Source organism: Carya illinoinensis, chromosome 1 (genome assembly GCF_018687715.1).
Source record: "Carya illinoinensis cultivar Pawnee chromosome 1, C.illinoinensisPawnee_v1, whole genome shotgun sequence".
Classification (NCBI taxonomy): Eukaryota; Viridiplantae; Streptophyta; class Magnoliopsida; order Fagales; family Juglandaceae; genus Carya; species Carya illinoinensis.
Window position 1 is genome coordinate 16,673,221 of NC_056752.1, and position 18,030 is coordinate 16,691,250.

General features: G+C 37.6%; 2 protein-coding genes and 1 long non-coding RNA gene across 3 annotated transcripts; 2 read left to right on the plus strand and 1 right to left on the minus strand.

Moving 5' to 3' along the window:
* Positions 1-2,500: 2,500 nt before the first annotated feature.
* On the plus strand, positions 2,501-3,936 carry LOC122311907. Its single transcript, XM_043126715.1, has 4 exons — positions 2,501-2,875; positions 2,978-3,120; positions 3,268-3,663; positions 3,897-3,936. The coding sequence occupies exons 1-4, from the start codon at positions 2,501-2,503 to the stop codon at positions 3,934-3,936; spliced, it is 954 nt and encodes a 317-aa protein (XP_042982649.1).
* An 8,280-nt stretch (positions 3,937-12,216) lies between these two features.
* On the minus strand, positions 12,217-13,554 carry LOC122301992. The gene is made up of 2 exons (XR_006240246.1): positions 13,308-13,554; positions 12,217-13,179 (listed from the first exon to the last, which is right to left on the minus strand). It is a non-coding gene; the product is annotated as an uncharacterized LOC122301992 (long non-coding RNA).
* Positions 13,555-16,377: 2,823 nt separating this feature from the next.
* On the plus strand, positions 16,378-17,505 carry LOC122311987. Its single transcript, XM_043126825.1, has one exon. The coding sequence runs from the start codon at positions 16,378-16,380 to the stop codon at positions 17,503-17,505; it is 1,128 nt and encodes a 375-aa protein (XP_042982759.1).
* The last annotated feature ends 525 nt before the right edge of the window (positions 17,506-18,030 follow it).

The window sequence follows — 18,030 nt, forward strand, 5'->3', positions numbered from 1 at the left end:
GGCCCATGGCTATGCATGGGGGATTTCAATGAGATACTTTGTAACGAGGAGAAAGAAGGAGCTGCTCCTAGACCTTTTCTCTCAGATGGACAGATTTAGAGAAGCCTTATATGAGTGTGACTTAGTAGACCTGGGTTACATTGGAGCAAAGTACACATGGAGTAATAAGAGGGAAGACAAAGCCTTTACTAAAGAAAGGTTAGATAGAGGTTTTGGCAACAGCTCATGGAACCAACTTTTTAAGAACTGTTACAACTATGTTCTTCCCACCATAACTTCTGACCATGCACCTCTATTAATCTCTTGTTGTAATTATGAGGAACCAACAACAATCAAAAGGAAGATTTTCAGGTATGAAGCCTCATGGGGGAAAAAACCAGATTGTAAGAAGATTATCCAAATGGTTTGGAACCAAGGCAGGAGAGGTACTAGGAGAATGGACAGGGTCAAGGCCAGTTTGATAAGATGTCGGCAATCCTTATGTTCATGGGCAAAGTTAGCAAAAGGAAATGTCAAACAGCAACTAGACAGTAAAGGGGCAGGTTACAACAACTTCAAGCAGATAACTCTAGGACCAGCAATGAAACAATCAAAGAAATTCAAAAAGAAGTTAATGACATCTTGGAGGAAGAAGAGATCAAATGGAAGCAGAGGGCAAAATAGTTATAGCTCAAGAATGGTGAAAGAAACTCAAGGTTTTTTCACAAATGTGCATCCCAGAGAAAGTAGACAAACACTATCAAAAGAATTTCCGATGAGAGGGGCAATATGGTCAGTAGCAGGGAAGGAATCAATAGCCTTTTTCAAGATTACTTCAAGGACATTTTTTGTACATCCAACCCAATTTGTATAGTAGAAGCCATTGACAACTTACAACCCATCATTACAGAGGAGATGAATGGTACTCTCAGGAAAGTATTCATTGTAGAGGAGATCAAAACTGCAGGCTTTGATATAAATCCTTTAAGCTCACCAAGCCCTAATGGTTTCTCAGCTGGGTTTTATCAAGACAACTGGGAAGTAGTGGGGCAGGACTTAGTCACTGCAGTGCAGGAACTATTAGTTAACAGAACAGGCTTCAGGTCCATTAATGACACTTTCATTGTATTGATCCCCAAGAAGAAGAACCTCATCCTTGTAACTGAATATCGCCCAATCAGCCTATGCAATGTTATCTACAAAGTGGCCTCAAAAGTATTTGCAAATAGACTAAAACAACTACTACCAAACATCATTAGTCCATCTCAAAGTGCTTTTGTCCCAGGTAGATTGATCTCAGACAATATCATAGTGGCCTATGAAGCAATGCACTCCATGAAACATAGGATGAGGGGAAAAAGGAAGGCTACATGGCACTAAAACTGGACATGAGCAAGGCTTATGACAGGATCGAATGGGCTTTTCTAGAAGCAGTTCTTGTGAAAATTGGCTTTGAGAAGGAGTGGATCGAGCTTATCATGCAGTGTGTGACTACTGTCCAATACTCCATCTTGACAAATGAAAGCCCTCAAAAGGCTTTTAACCCCTCTAGAGGCTTAAGACAAGGGGATCCTATCTCCCCTTATCTATTCCTCCTATGCACTGAAGTATTGGGGAACATCCTTGACAAAGCTGAGGGAAGGGTCTAATAACAGGTTTCCCTTTTGCTAAAGGGTCATTACTAATCAACCACCTCTTTCTTGCAGATGATAGTCTATTGTTTTGTAAAGCAAATGTGCTCGAGTGCTGCAGACTATTGACTCTCCTCAAGCTGTATGAGACAGCCTCAGGACAAAGGTTGAATCTGGACAAAACCACACTGTTTTTCAACAGCAACACACCAGAAGATATTAAGGAAGCAATACTTCACTTAGTTGGCCTAAGGGAAGCAAGAAGCTACGAGAAGTATTTGGGGTTACCATTTTATGTGGGCAAGTGAAAAAAGGCAGCCTTTCAACCAATCCTGGAGAGCATAAGACAAAGGATGCAGAACTGGACAGTTAAGTTTCTGTCACAAGCTGGAAAGGAGGTGCTACTAAAGGCAATAGTTCAAGCGATTCCCAACTACTGCATGAGCATTTTCAAACTCCAAAAAATTATCTTGAATGCTATCAATAGACTAATGCAACAATTCTGGTGGGGTACTAGAGGAGACAAAGCAAAAACCCATTGGTTACCTTAGAAACAATTGGGTAAGTCAAAGAAGGAAGGGGGCCTTGGCTATAGAGATTTTGAACTTTTTAATATAGCTTTGTTAGCTAAGCAAGGATGGAGGATTTTGCAGTAGCCCCATAGTTTTGTAGCTCGAGTGCTAAAAGCCAAGTACTTTCACAAATCCAATTTTTTGTAAGGGAAGTTAGGGAGCAACCCCTCATACTTATGGAGAAGTTTTCTGGCAGCTAGACCCATCCTTATGGAAGGTCTTTTTTGGAACATTGGCAATGGAGAGAAAGTGAAGATCTGGCATGACAAATGGATCCCAAAACCCAGCTCCTTTAAAGTACAATCTACATGCAGGGGAATGGAGGATAGTGCTTTGGTGAGTGAACTCATTGACAAGCAAAGCTGCTCATGGAAGACTGGCTTAGTTCATGAGATGTTTGAGACTGAGGAGGCCAAATTGATTTGCAGAATTCCCCTTAGTATCACCAATGCTTCTAACAAATTAGTGTGGAGGGGCTCAAAGGATGGCCTTTTCTCAGTCAAGAGTGCCTTTCACCTCCTGAATGAAGTAGATGGTAGGGAACTGGGACAAACATCCAGAAGCATGCAGGAAGAGTCCTATCACCTGCTGTGGAGGGCCATCCTCGAGTCTCTTCCAACAAAGAGGAATCTATTCAAAAGGAAAATTATAGATTCACCTTTATGCCCTGTGTGCCTGAGTAAGGAAGAACCTGTAACTCATGCCCTTTGGTCCTGCAAATCAACACAAGATGTGTGGGGTGTGGGGTCTAGAAGGCTATAGAAATTTCAAACTCTAGAGTCCCCTTTCTCTAAGGTTGTGTCACTTGTATTTGAGGCCATGGATGAGGAAACTATAAATGAGTTTGCTGCTATTGCTTGTCAAGTCTGGAAAAGGAGGAACCACCTAATCTTTGAGGATAGTTTTGCTACCCCAGAATCAGTGATCAAGGTGGCAAGGTAGTCGGTTGCTGATTTTTAAGAAGCCAACCAGGTCAGACATGGAGTTTCCCTTAGAACCAACCAACCTGTAGCCCAGTGGTCTGCCCCACCACTCAACACATACAAAGCCAATTGGGATGCGGTAGCGGATAAGGTAAATTGCAGGATTGGTATAGGGGTAGTAATTAGAGACTCACGAGGAAGGGTCATTGCAAGTCTAAAATCTCCTAAAGACTCCTTTCCTGATGCTCACTTGGCTGAATCCATGGCAGCACTCAAAGCAGTCACTTTCTGTAAGAGACTTGGATTGGAAAGAGTTATACTGGAAGGGGATGCACAACAGGTGGTGAAAGCAATTCAAGACTGTAGTGAAATTGGGAATAGCGCAGGGATAATAATTAGAGACATCAAGCAGCTACTGACTATGCAGCACAGCTGGTCCTTTAACTTTACCCCTAGAACTTGTAATCTTGCAGCTCATAATCTAGCTAAGGCTGCTTTAAAACTCTCTGAGGAGAGCATTTGTATGGAGAATTCATCTTCATGTATTCATCCTTCATGGTTATTAATTAAACCAGATGGTTTTCTTTTCAAAAAAAAAAACAATATGAGCATTGTTTAGTTGGGAAAGCTTGTAGGAAGCCTTTTAGAAAGGCTTGTAAGATATCTTCTCCTCTAGAACTAAATCACTTTGACATTTGCGGACCTATAAATATGAAGACATGTTATGGTGCATCCTATAAAAAACTATTCATATCTGAGTTATATCTTTATGATCTCCTATTGCTTTGAAGCATTGAATTGCTTCAAATGAGATATGAAGTTACAAATTAATCGGGATTGTGAGGAAAATGAGATATGCATACAATTAATGATACCTGGCACACCACAATTTCTATATGGTATTGTAGAAATGAGTAATCATACCCTGTTAGAAATGGTTCGATTAATGATGATGTAAGTTAACCTACCAATATCATTTTGGGGGTGCACTTTTATCTGCTGCCTATATGTTGAATCATATGCCTTCTAAGTTTGTGCCCTCAACTCCATATGAATTATGGAATGACTTAAAACCAAATTAGAAACATCTGCTGCCTTGAGGTTCTGTGGGTTGTGTTGAAATCAATTCTATAAATATCAAAAACTTGGCTATAGAGCAAATAGACATATCTTCATAAGATATTTAGACAACTTAAAGGGTTATGTAATGTATGGTGAACAATCTAACATAGAAATGATGAAAATAGAGTCATGTGATGTCACATTTATTGACAATGAGTTTGTAATACTCCGTCACCCTAGGATTAAGAACAACATCACTTTTAAAAATCAAGGGACCCAATATGTTGCTAACCTTTAAAATTATTTACGTAGAAGAATGTGTAATACTTCGTCACCCTAGGATTAAGAACAACATCACTTTTAAAAATCAAGGGGACCCAAAATGCTGCTAACCTTTAAAATTATTTACGTAGAAGACCGTATAAAAGATTCCATAAAATAAACAAAATCATTTTTTATTAAAATACTGAAAATATAAAAGAGAGTTTATGGGAGAACTTATTAAAATCAAGTCTAATGTGCTTAACAAAAGTAGCTTATTAAAATTGAAAACCATAAACCTTTGTATGCCCAGTTTCTTCTTGTAGCTCCATGCTCATAAAAATCCTCACCTAGGGGTTGTTGAAATATAATATCATATAAAAATGAGTCGAATATTCAATAAAGAACACGTCATACAATAAATATAACATAATTATAGGATTTTTTTGGAAAACATACATACTCATAATAACATACACAAAAAAACATAAGCATGGGCTTAAAATGTGTATGAAATGTCTTAATTTGTCTTTCACTTTCCTCATTGGCCAATGCCCACCGTTAACCCCATGAGTTAGGATTCTCGAATATTGAAGATTCTAATTCTCCCCGTAGCCATGAGTTGGGATTATAACATTGGGTGCACTACCAGTGTATCCATCCTAGTAATGTAATATGTCCTCATGGGAACGTCTTTACTATAATAACATAGGCCTTTTTGTATCTTGATAGTTATACATCATCGTATCTTAATATCGTCTTTATGATATTATAGGGTTTGTCTATAATTTCCCGGGCAAGTCACTTAACAACCTTAACAAGTCAATTTTTAAATTACAAAATGAGCCCAATTCGTCTAATAAATACTTTTTGCTTTAAATAAATTCTTGGGTGTAATAACAATTAAATAAGGGTACACTTAATCCATAAATATTAAAAGGACTTTAATCTAATTATGGACTCTAATAAAATTTCATAATCCACCTTAATAAGTTTTAAGCTTGTAGCCTATTCAAATTTATTCAATAAACCTCAATTGGGTTTCCCAAAATTATTGGCTCACTAATACCATCGAAGATTATCGACTAAACTTTAACATGTCTTAAAATAAACTTTTGAGCCTATGGATCTAACTAAAACTCGTAGCCAATTTCAATATAAAATAGTTACTAAATTTATCCAATATAACTTATTAAATTTAACTTATTAAAAGTTTAGTGTTTGTTAAATGTGTGGCTCTACAGCCACCGACTCGGCCACACGGGATTCAAATTTGGGTCTAACATATGTGAAAGTTCTTTTTTCATGTATTTTTAAATATTTGAAAAATAAAATAAAATTCACAACATCTATAAACAATACTTACTTATTACTAAGTAAAAAAAAAAAATAGAAATAAGTTATTAGGAGAAGAAAAATACTTTAATCGTAAATAGAATATATAAAAGTAAACTCATAAATTGATATGTCTTGATGTGGTGTGTCAGATCGTAAAATTATTTTATTATAAAGTAGATCTAATAGATTTTATGAAATTATATCAATTTGTAAGTTTAGTTTTTATAATCTTTTTATACTTGTAACAGTTATCGTGAAGAAAAATATTTGAAATCCATTATTGAGATGCTAAATATTTTTTCTTAAATTTATGATAATAAAATTTAAGATAAAAAAAATAATATTTCTATAAAATCTATAATTTTCTGTTCCAAATTTGATCCAACGTATTCTCTCTCGTCTTCTGTCAAAGGTTCGTTGCGTGTTCCAGTAGTCCGAAGAGCATGGCTGGTCATTTCTCTCATTTTCTCATTTCCAAAGACAGAATAAAATATAAAAATAAAAAACTAACAAAAGCAATTCAAGTTCCAAAGAAGGAACGGGTGTCTGATTCAGATGCCTGGTACTTTTTAGGACCAGAGAGAGTCGTTAAAGCTCCAAATTCCAAAGAGAAACTTTGTGTGTGTCTCTCAACAATTTGACTCCCCTTCCCTGTCCAAGTTTCCAATGCAGAGTATTAAAACGTGAGCGGCCCTACTCCCAAACCTAAACAAACGATCCTCTTTTCACCGTATTTGTTTTATGTTGAGGTGGGCATGGAACTGGGTGAGGGGGTTTTGGTTTAATAAAAGTTGACTTGATAAGCGCAATACTCTCTCTTTGTTCAAGGTGTAAGCCAGGATTCCGATGGTAAGGTTACTAAGGTATATCAATACCCTTTTTCTTTATTTCTTTATAATTATCTCGACGATTATTCTTTTAAACTATAGAAACTTATAATATGTCTACTCTTATAATACTTTAAAACATATTTGTAACACAAATTATTCAATATAATTGAAAAAAAATCCAAAAGACTAAAATAAATTAAGTAGGGAAAAAAAACCTACGATGGTTGTGAGTATTTTGACCAATATCAGTAAGGGTGTAAAAACAAAAGGCTCAATTGGTAGGTTTGGTCTCGTTCTTAATTAGTTTGGTCTAATATCGATTCTTAAGAATTGAAACCGGTTTTAAACCGATTTAGTACCAGTTTTCATATTTTGACAATCAGTTTGAATCGAATCGGATCGATATGTATATATATATTTTAATTTTTTTAACTATATATAAAATATTTTTTATATTTTATATTTTTACCTTCTTCTAAATATTTTTTATATTATATAAAAATTATATAAAATATAATTATATATTATATAATTTTTTATATTATATAAAATTTTATGTTATATTAATATATATTAAATACTAAATTTTAATATTAATATAACATAAAATTTTGATCTTATTATTCATGTTTATTAATTTTATAACTGATAAATTAATCTCACTAATAAGTTAGACATTATTTGTACTATATTAGTATAATTAGACACTAATGAATTAGTAATTATTAATAATAAATACTAAATTCTAACAATTATATTTAATGTTGAAAAAATTATAATACTAAATTGATATAGTGCCATACATGTAAAACTGGATCAAGCCAGACTGAAATCTAAAAAATCGAAAATTTCAATTTGATAATGAATCGGTATGTATTGATTCTTAATTGTTAAAATCGATATATACCGATTCAATTATAAAATTTGTCCAAAACCTAAATCTAATCAGACTAGTAACACCTCTTAACATAAGTGATGTGACATGTGAATCTCGTGAACCGCATTAATCTTGGAGTAATTATAACAAATAATTCTACGTAGCATTTCGCACACCATATACTACATATTTTTTAATTGTTTTTTCTGTAATAAGTATATAGTGTGCAAATGATGAGTAGAACAATTCAATTATTTTAATAGGAATAAAATACAAAAATTTAAAAATATTAATTTCTATTTTATTTTAGATAAGATATATAGTATAGAATGATGAGTAGCATCCTTAATTACAAATTATGATATGCACATTTTATTTATTTATTTGAAATATAAGTTTTTTTTCATCTTCTGACTTGCATTGAATATTTTTGTTTGTTTGTTAAACGAAGGAAGAACTAGTAGTCAGTAGACCTACTTTTTATTTAGGAAATTCTTATTTATAATTTATTGTCAATTCAAACTTTTTAAAATTATATGAGATTGAGATTTTGATATTAATTCCATTACATATAATCACTTTTATATATTTTTGTGCACTCTTGTAATATAATTGATTGCATTACCTCTTTTATATTTTAAAAAAATAATACAGTTAATCACATCATTAGAGTGCACAAAAAACATATAAAAATAATTGCAAATAGAATTTTTATTTTGATATAACTTAAAAAGCCATGATAATTTGAGATCATGCAAAACAATAAGAGAATTTCCAAAATGATAAGAAAGTAAGAACCATTTTTTTATAAGATAAATAATACAAAAATTCTATATATAGTCATTTTTACGTACCTTTTTGTGCATTGTACTGATTTGATTAGTTGCATATTAAAAAAATTAATAAAATCAATCACATTAGTGGAGTATGTAAAAATGACTGTATGTAACATTATTCTAAATAATATTTATAATTATAGAGTGGATAAAAGTCGCATTTTTTTAAAGAAAATAATTAAATATAGGATCGATAAGAAAAAATTAATATTTTAATAATAAATTTTACTTTTAAAAAAAAAATGCACTATAATTACAGATCTAGCATTAGTAATCTAAAAGCCAAAAAAATAAAAAATAAAAAAATAAAAGAAGAAGAAGAAGAAGAAGAAGAAGAAGAAGAAGAAGAAGAAGAAGAAGAAGAGAAGAACCAGTCAACCACGCTTTTGATGGTCAGCGCATCTGGAATGCCTCTGTCGCTGCACGGGTTGGGCTGCACCATATATTTTGCATTTTCCCAAAGTAGCCATGCTAGCTTTCGGCGTATCATCTCTCTCCCTTACCGTTGCCATCTCTTTTGGAATGACCGAACTTTGACCCAATGTTCTTTAATTTAATTGTTTTTTTTTTAATTTAAGAATTTAATAAATCATATATTTGAATATGGATTTGTGATATTTGAAGAAAATTGAATTAAGAGAGGAGCACCCAATCAGTCGGGTGCCAAGACTATTTTCACACCTGCTAATCATGAAAAGCCACGTAAGCATCTCAAAAAGTTTCTTCTTGCACCCGCATACAGGTGATCCCCAATTTGTTTCTCTCCCTCTCCTTCTTTCGCTCCCTCTCCCTCCCCCATCCGCACTCGACAGATGACGCCCCAAAAAAGAAGTCCCTGCCCAAGGTCACGGATTGAACGTCCTTGCTCCAATCGATGAATGTCCTTGCTCTCCTGAAGTCAAGCGGGATTTTGTAACACACCCCTAAGGGTTGAATGAACAATCTCACTTCGAGGGTAAGAAACCTCTAGAACAATAGAGAGGAAGAAGAAGATAAACTTGAAAAATGAGAATTCTATTAATTTTCTGGATGATCCCTCTGGTGCACTAAGGCTCGTACATATAGCCAAACGAAAGATTGCTTATCCCTAACTTGGGCTTGGGCTTGGGCTGACTACCAAGCAAACTAGAACATAACAAGATAGACCAAGGACCTACACATACTCTATGGGCTCAGCCCGTTCTACATTTAGGTCCACAAACTATAAGCAAGCTAAGGAAAATAACATAACAAAACAACAATAAGGCCCGCGAGCCCAAGACCCTGTTACATCTCCTTTCACATGTTGGACTATTACAAATCCTCCCCCATCAGAGCACCTTACCCACAAGGTGCGGGTAAGTTTCATTGCTCTTGGGAGAGCATCTTGCCTCTTGCCAGCATTCCATCTCAGATTTAACATCATCGCCACTTGTTCAAACATTGGATACAATCTCAGTTTTAACAACACGTGGATGCAACTCGTCTTTTGGGGTGTCTTAATATCTACATCATTTTCAGTCTTCTCCACTTCCAAATAAAAACATACTCCCTTTGAGAAAAACTGGTCCACGTGCTTCATGGAATTCCCAGCCAGCAAGAAAATTCAATGATGTGTCTCCTATGTCCAGGTGACTCAAAAGCTGAAATTTCAAGATGTGTCCCCTATGTAAAGGTAGCTCAAAAGGTGGCAACCCCAGGCCATCCTTCCAATAGTCTAGTTCCTTTCCTCTATCAAAAGGCCACTGAATTGGTACTAAAGGGAGATGATTTGTCAAATTCTTTTCCCTAAACTTCTCGGCAAGGAGGTAGGTGATAAAAACATTTCTTTTACTAATGTTACCACCCAACTTGTCAATGCCATAAGCAATCGTGGCTGCTGTTGGTTCATTCAAAATCCGTATGGCTTTGAGTCCTGCAGTGCTACATTTGAGAAGGACCACCGATAAGATTTCCATGGCAAAAAATGTCCTCCTTTCCCCCATGCAAGTGACATTGATCATAGGCTGGTCATTGGAACCTTCAATGACCTTGAATGGTGATAAGTTAATATTACTCTGAACCAAGGGATCACTGAATCTCCTACCAATCCACAAGCCAATACAAACAAAAGATGAGAAATGGTCCAAGCAGAATGGAACATGTGGACTTGCCACACTAGTGCCTGATAAACTTTTACTACCAGTACGGATCTTGAAACCCATAATTTCTCGCCCATAGGCAACGACATCTGGCTTCACACGAATTGATTTAACAAGCTGAAGGTGCCTTAGTGGTAGCTCCCCTAACACACGAGCTTGAGTCATCTGCTTCCGAACATCACCCACAAGAGCGATAGTTTCTGCGGAACTAACTTTTACCACATTCGTGTAACTGGCTTTCCTAAGGATCCGTGCAGCAAGTTCCCTTATATTTGGGCCACTGTGATGAGGCTCTTGTATATCCAGATCAGAACCCCCACATTTCCTCATATCATGCACATTATCAATTGGCTTAATGTGTATTAGAAACTCTTGTAGAGCATGTTCACTATTTTCAGTAAGACCATCATAGTTCATATTGGTGGTGCGTTCCTGGAGAGCTAAATCGAAGGAGTATTTCTTTCTTCCTCTATCAAAGGGCTTGAAAATAACTTTAAGAGGCAAAATATCAAGCAGTTGATGGTAAATTTCTGTATCTCCTAAAACTTGCAAATCCATGAATATTTTCCCTCCACCATAGCTTACAATAACCATCAACGGCAATACATCAAGCAAAAAAGGAGCAAAAAACTTCTTACCCCTCAGAATTGGAACAACTTGTTTGGCTTCAACGATTCTTTCTTGCTTCATCAAACAGATCCCAAGATTGCACACTTGTTGTTATTCGAAGCAATCTTGTTGGTCGTTCTATACAGTCCAAGAATCTTTGCGAAGGCTGGTATCACATCAATGAATGACAAGCTACTAGCGACAGTAGCAGTTTGGTTCTCAAAAACCATGTTCATTTTGGTTGCCATGTTCTTGCTAGACTGGATCAGAAGGCGACCATTGCTCCTTAACAGTGTTGCCGACATGATTCTCACCCTCGCGACACTTGGAATCGGCGATGATGGAGGTTGAGAATGGACTGTGTTGAAGATGGAATGAGAAACTAGGATTTTTGATTTTTGGGGATGTTGGGGTCTCTGATATGCGACTGAGTTGATGGGGAAGTGCCAAGCGAAAGTTAGGTAGAATGACTGGGGGAAAATAACAAGAAACAAGGGTGCCGAAAGGAAAATGAGGGGCAAACCAGAAAATGAAAATGATTTTTTGATGATGTTTGAAAATGGAGGGGAAAACTATATTCTTAGGATCGGTTTTTGTGGTGAGGGCAAGAAGTCGACACCCCCACCGGGATCAAACTTCCATCTGATGACTAGGCCTTCTCTTCTTATGGTTAGTGGGTGTTTGTTGCTAGAGACAACCAACATATATGAGTGAAAGGGAAAATAATTTCTGAGAGGAAGATCTGAGAATGGAGGAAATGGTGTCTGGTTTCTAACGAGATTTATGGAAACATGAGAAAGAGTAAGGTGAGCGGGGTTGAGTACCTCTTTTTCTTCCATTGTTGCTGTGTGTTTCTCCTCTTCCTGCAGAGCGTAGAGTTGGTTTTCCAGATTTGTGAACTATTTATTGAAGTTATTCTTGAAGTCTTCAAGGTTGTTCTCCATTTCTTTGAATGTTTGTGAAATAATTTGAAAATGTTGTTGCGATTGCTTGACCATCTCTTTAATTTTGAGTAATACTGAGATAATTTCTTCCATTTTTTGTTTTTTTGTTTTTATTGATGAAGTAGTTGCCAAGGAAATACTGGCTCTAGATACCACTTGTAACACACCCCTAAAGATTGAATGAACAATCTCACTTTGAGGGTGAGAAACCTCCAGAACAATAGAGAGGAAGAAGAAGATAAACTTGAAAATGAGAATTCTATTAATTTTCTGGATGATTCCTCTGGAGCACTAAGGCTCGTACATATAGCCAAACGAAAGATTGCTTATCCCTAACTTGGGCTTGGGCTGACTATCAAGCAAACTAGAACAAAACAAGATAGACCAAGGACCTACACATACTCTATGGGCTCAGCCCGTTCTACATTTAGGTCCACAAACTATAAGCAAGCTAAGGAAAATAACATAACAAAACAACAATAAGGCCCACGAGCCCAAGACCCTGTTACATCTCCTTTCACATGTTGGACTGTTACAGATTTTGCCCAAGGTCTCTGTGAAAACACTACATCATCGTTGCCCAAGGTCACGGATTGAACGCAGAACCATCGTTGCCCAAGCGGAGTCCTTTCTTTTGCCGTCTTCGACGTCGTGGCCATCTGGCTATCTTAAACGCCGAATAACATCTTCCGGTAAGGCCTATCGTCGCCTAATGTAATTTTTTTTCTTTGTCAACTCGTTTGCATCAGGACCCAGATTTGTTAATGTTACTCTTTTTTTTCTTCTCCATTTCGTTGTTTGGTTGCAGCGCTTCAAGTTCCATTCGGCCAGAAAATAAAACGAAAATAGAACCAAGTTGATCTTGCCATCGTGCCCCAAGAACAACATATGGCAAAAACACGAAATTAAAACACCAAAAAAAAAAAAAAAAATCAGAAACCAATTAAGTCAAGAACATCATCATGGAATTCTACCTTCATTTTTGGCACATCCATCAGAAATGCTCTCATTGAGGAGCCTGACAGTGATGTTGTTGGCGAACCAGAAGTCTCTTTTCACGTCATGGATGCACTTTAGCACATACCCAATGTGCTCGCGGCACCCTCCTTTCTTGCAGTATTCTTCTATCTCTTCTTTGCTCACATTCACCACTCCGGTGTCTGTAAGCTGGTCCTTTTCCAAGCAACTTGCTAATTTCTAATTCATCACAGAAAAAAGAAAGAAAAACCTAAACAAGTTTAGAGTCTGAAATCATGAGTATTAATATTCCAAGCTTTTATAAAAATGGTGCCTGCTGTATTTGTAAAGATCATCATGTGCCTTACGTTATACATAATGCAGAAGTAAGCGCTTCTCCACCCTTGGATTGGCCCTAGATTCACATTCGATCTAGGCTCTATTTTATTTGAAAGCAAACAAGCATGCATGCATGGCCATAAATTTCTTGAAGGGGAAGAAGATGGGTTCGAATTGGAGAGGAAGAGGGTTACGGGGAGAGAAGAGGAAAGAGGAAAGAGGGAAGAGGAAAGAGGAAAGAGAGAGGGATTTATCTGGACGTGTGCTTACTGTAATCTCAATAAGTTTCATACGTGTTTAATTTTTACTAGTGGGTGTGAAAACAAAATTTATACCCGACCGGCCTCAAGCTTTTTCCTTGAATTAAAAGGAACAGTAAGGATTTACCCGAAATTTTGTGGGGGGTTTTTTGTAAGCCAAAAAAAGAAGAAGGTAAAACTTGTTAGTGTAAAGTGACATGAACTTTTAAAACTATATTTTGAAATAAGTAACTAAAGTATTGTTAAAGGTTCAATGCTCAGGTGATAAGGAAATTAACTGAAGATAGTAATTAAACATAAGTAATTGGGGTTTGTAATGTTTAATCTTTGAGCCAAGTTCAGTTATATGTTTCGAACAATGATGAGAGTGTGATGCTTGACGTGTATGAAGTTGGTGTTATGAAAATTTGAAGTTGAAATCTGGAGGAGAGAGAGAGTTTTTGGGTACAAAAATAATTAGGGTTTGAAACTATTAATTCATGAGTCATGTAATTAAGTGAATAATAATATCTGAGATTAAAGTTATGCAGCAGACAAAACAAATACTGTAAGACTTTCAAAAATCTCAGTATGCAGAGAATGCTTCTACTATTCCATCAGAAAGTAGCAACTCTAAATGGGAACCTCCACCTACTGGTATCTATAAAGTGAACTGGAATACTGCAGTTAAGCAAAAGAATGGAAGAGTTAGTATTGGTATAGTTATAAGGGACTTTGAAGGGGTAGTGGACTCAAGAAGCTTGCAAAAATATATGCATACTGATTCCTTCGTAGTAGAATTGCAAGGATCTTTTCAAGCAGTTATGTTTGCAAGAGAGCTAGGATTAAGGAAGATAATTCTAGAAAGGGATGCTCTAGAAGTTGTTAATAGCATCAAGAATGACTCATTTCTGTTCCATATACCAGGTGTGTTGTTATGAGATGCTAAGCAGATTTTAAATCAGTTTGATTGTTGGAATATTGCTCATATACGGAGAAATGTTAATGTGGCAGCACACAGGGGTGGAACCAGAAAATCTAGTTTGGGGGGCCAAGTTAAAAAAAAAATAAAAATTATGGGGGTCAAATACTAATTTTCATATAGTCTATTTTATAAAAACACATTTAAAATTTTAATTTTCTTCAAATTTTGAAAATTTTGGGGGGGCCAAAACCACCTCAAGCATCTTAGTAGTTTCGCCCCTGGCAGCACGTGTTGGCTAAGTATTCTTCCATTTGTTTGATGATTTATTGAATAAATATTACAATGTTTTCATTTTTTTTTTAAATATATATATATACACACACATCTGAGATTAATTTTGAAGATAAAATTTGATTAAGGATGAAATTGCAAATATTAAAAAGCTTAGCGTTTACTTAGGGGTTTAAAATTTAGGGTTTTAACGGGTTTTGTAAGATTGAGAAATGTAATATAAATTATAATAAAGTTTAGTGTCATAATGAGATTAAATTAAAGTTGGATCGGAGAGTATTCTCTCTAGGCGGTTACTGAGTAACAACTCTGGAGGAGAAGTGGGGGGAGTCCTTGCCCGTGTGTTGAGCGGGAAGAAGGTGTGAGTCCGTGGCTTCTGGTGGTGGTCCCAAGGGGAGTATGGAGGAGCTGGGAGATTTCTGGGAGAGATTGCAACTGAATGAGGAGGAGAATGCCCCAATTGAACTGGTGTCGGAAGGGAACGAACGGCAATGTGATTTGGGAGAAAGGAGTCTAGTGGGGAAAATATTCATTGATCGGTAGATTGAGAAAGAGGTTGTGAGTAAGACAATGGAAAAAGGTGTGGAAGGTTAGTAGGCCGGTGGCATTCCAGGAGTTCCGCTCGAACTGCTTTATTCTCACTTTCGCAAACCTACGGGATAGGAGCAGAATTTTGGATGGAAGGCCGTGGCAATTTGATGGCCACATTTTTGTCCTCAAGGTGTTCGATGAAAGGATTCAACCACACATGATCCAATTCGATACAGAGTTGTTCTGGGTAAGATTTCACAATCTTCCTTTTGCTAATATGAATCGTCAGACGGGAGAGGCAGTGGGTAGTTCTATTGGGAGAGTAGTTGAGGTGGACATCCGTGAGGATGATGTAGGTTGGGGATCATGTTTGTGTGTGAGGATCGAATGTGAGTTGAAGAAGGTTATTGCTAGGGGAAGGACTGTGAGTTTGGGAGGAAGGAGTATGTGGCTTCCCCTAACATATGAGAACCTTCCTAGGCTCTGTTTTAAATGCGGAAGGTTAGTGCATCAAGATTTAGGGTGTGATGAGAGTGGTGGAGGGCAGTTTGGGCCATGGTTGAGGGCCAAAAGACTGCCTCGAGGGAGTTTTGGAAGGGGTGTGAAAAGGTATGAAGGTGTAGGGACCCGTGAGGGTATTGGAGGAGCAGGGGGGGTTTTTACTAACGAAGATGTAGGGCCAGATCAGGTGGGTAAGGGGAGGGAGAGCCAAAAGGGGAGAAAGGTGGAGGGAGATAGGGTCGATGAGGGAAGGGAAATGGGAGTTATGGTGAATGTAACAGAACTAAACACGAGGGATTTAGGGGTTGGGGAAGTGGGGTCTGGTTTGGTGGTTGATGTAGTCTCGGTTTTTGAGGAAGGGGAAGAGGTGTTAGTTTCACAAAGAGATGGTAAGAAGGGGGAGAGAGGGGGTCAATGGAAGAGGAGAGCTAGAGAAAAACCTTCTAATCCTACTCTGGTGTGTGGATCAATGGGTCACAAGAGGGGCTTAGAGGAGTTAGGGGAAGGGGAGGTTAGAGGAAGGGGAAGGAAGGCGAGGAGAGAAGATATTGCCGTTGAGGAGCTCAATGAACTTAGGAGGGCGGAGGCTATGGGACAGCCCCGCCCTTCATTATGAATCTACTAAGTTGGAACTGCCGGGGGCTTGGGAACCCTCGGACAGTTCAAGACCTCTACCGTATGGTGGAGGAGAAGAGGCCCAAGGTGATTTTCCTTATTGAAACCAAAGCTAATGCAAGTAGGTTGGATGGGGTAAGGAGAAGGTTAGGTTTTGAAGGCTGTTTTGTTGTAGAGGCAGTGGGTAGGAAGGGAGGTTTGGCCCTATTGTGGAGGGAGGAAGTAGGGGTCGAGGTATATAATTTTTCACAATGGCATATTAGTGTTTGGATGGGCAAGGGGGGTGAGAGTGCAAGATGGTTGCTGTTTGGCTTTTATGGCCAGCCTGAAACTGCTAAAAGAAAGGAGTCTTGGAACTTGTTGGCAAGATTATGCCCTGATAGCCATATTGCATGGTGTGTCTTGGGTGATTTCAATGAGATCACTTCCCAATCCGAGAAAGAGGGAGGCCGTCAAAGCAGTGAGTCACAAATGGGGGCTTTCCGAGAAGCTCTAAAGGTGAATGGCTTGTTTGATTTGGGCTATAAAGGGAACGGTTTCACTTGGTGTAACCAACATGCTGATTCCTCTTTCACTAGGGAGAGATTAGATAGAGGAGTGGCAAATGGTGAGTGGATTTCAAAGTTTAATGTGACTGTTGTGGAAAATATGGTAGCGAGAACCTCTGACCACAGCCCTGTGCTGTTAAAATTGTTAGAAGGAAATCTTGGAACCAGGAGGAGAGTGAAACTGTTTAAGTATGAGGCAAAATGGGCTACTATAGAGGGTTGTGATCAGGTTGTAGAAGGGGTGTGGAGGGAGAGGGGGTCTGGCCTGTCTATGCAGAAACTTCAAAGGGCCTTAACAGCTTGTAGTGGTGCTCTAGTTAGGTGGAGTAAAATGAAAGAAAAGGAGGAGGGCAAGAACATTAAGGAAAAAACTGCTCAACTGGAGGAACTGTACAACAGGGAGGTGCCTCAGGATGTAGGAGGGGTTAAATTACTAAGGGAAGAAGTGGGCAGGTTGCTTGAACAAGAGAACATAAAGTGGAAGCAAAGGGCAAAAAGGGATTGGCTTCTACTAGGGGATCAAACACAAAGTTCTTCCACGCTTGTGCTACACAGCGGAGGAGGAAGAATGAGATAAAGCATGTGTGTGATGAAGATGGTAGGGAAAGGGTGGGGCAGGAGGAAGTAGCATTGGTTTTCAGGAAGTACTTTGAGACAGTGTATAAATCAAATAATCCCTCAGATGAGGTAATATCTGGCTGCTTGGATTCTATGGCTAGGAAGGTAACCTCATCAATGAATGATAAGTTGATGAGGGTTTTCTCAAAAGAGGAGGTCGAGGCAGCAGTTTTTCAGATGGGACCTTTGAAGTCTCCAGGACCTGATGGGTTTGGGGCATGTTTCTACCAAAATTTCTGGAGCATTGTAGGGGAGGAGGTGTGCAAGGCAGCCCTTTCCTTCCTAAATGGAGGGGATCTCAACCAGCTTTTGAACCACACTTTCATAGTTCTGATTCCTAAGATCTCAGAACTTGTTTTAGCTACTGATTATAGGCCAATCAGCCTTTGCAATGTCTTTTATAAGATCATTGCAAAGACTTTGGCAAATAGATTGAAGGGGGTTCTGAGTGAGATTATTTCTAGTAATCAAAGTGCTTTCATCC

What these genes read in the sequence shown, in the direction of transcription:
- LOC122311907 (XM_043126715.1), top strand. Translation starts at nt 2,501, where the DNA reads ATGGAGGATAGTGCTTTGGTGAGTGAACTCATTGACAAGCAAAGCTGC. An exon ending in GCCTGAGTAAGGAAGAACCT is followed by an intron (nt 2,876 to 2,977) that starts GTAACTCATGCC and finishes CCTTTCTCTAAG; the next exon opens with GTTGTGTCACTTGTATTTGA. An exon ending in TCAGTGATCAAGGTGGCAAG is followed by an intron (nt 3,121 to 3,267) that starts GTAGTCGGTTGC and finishes GGTAAATTGCAG; the next exon opens with GATTGGTATAGGGGTAGTAA.
- LOC122311987 (XM_043126825.1), top strand. Translation starts at nt 16,378, where the DNA reads ATGAATCTACTAAGTTGGAACTGCCGGGGGCTTGGGAACCCTCGGACA.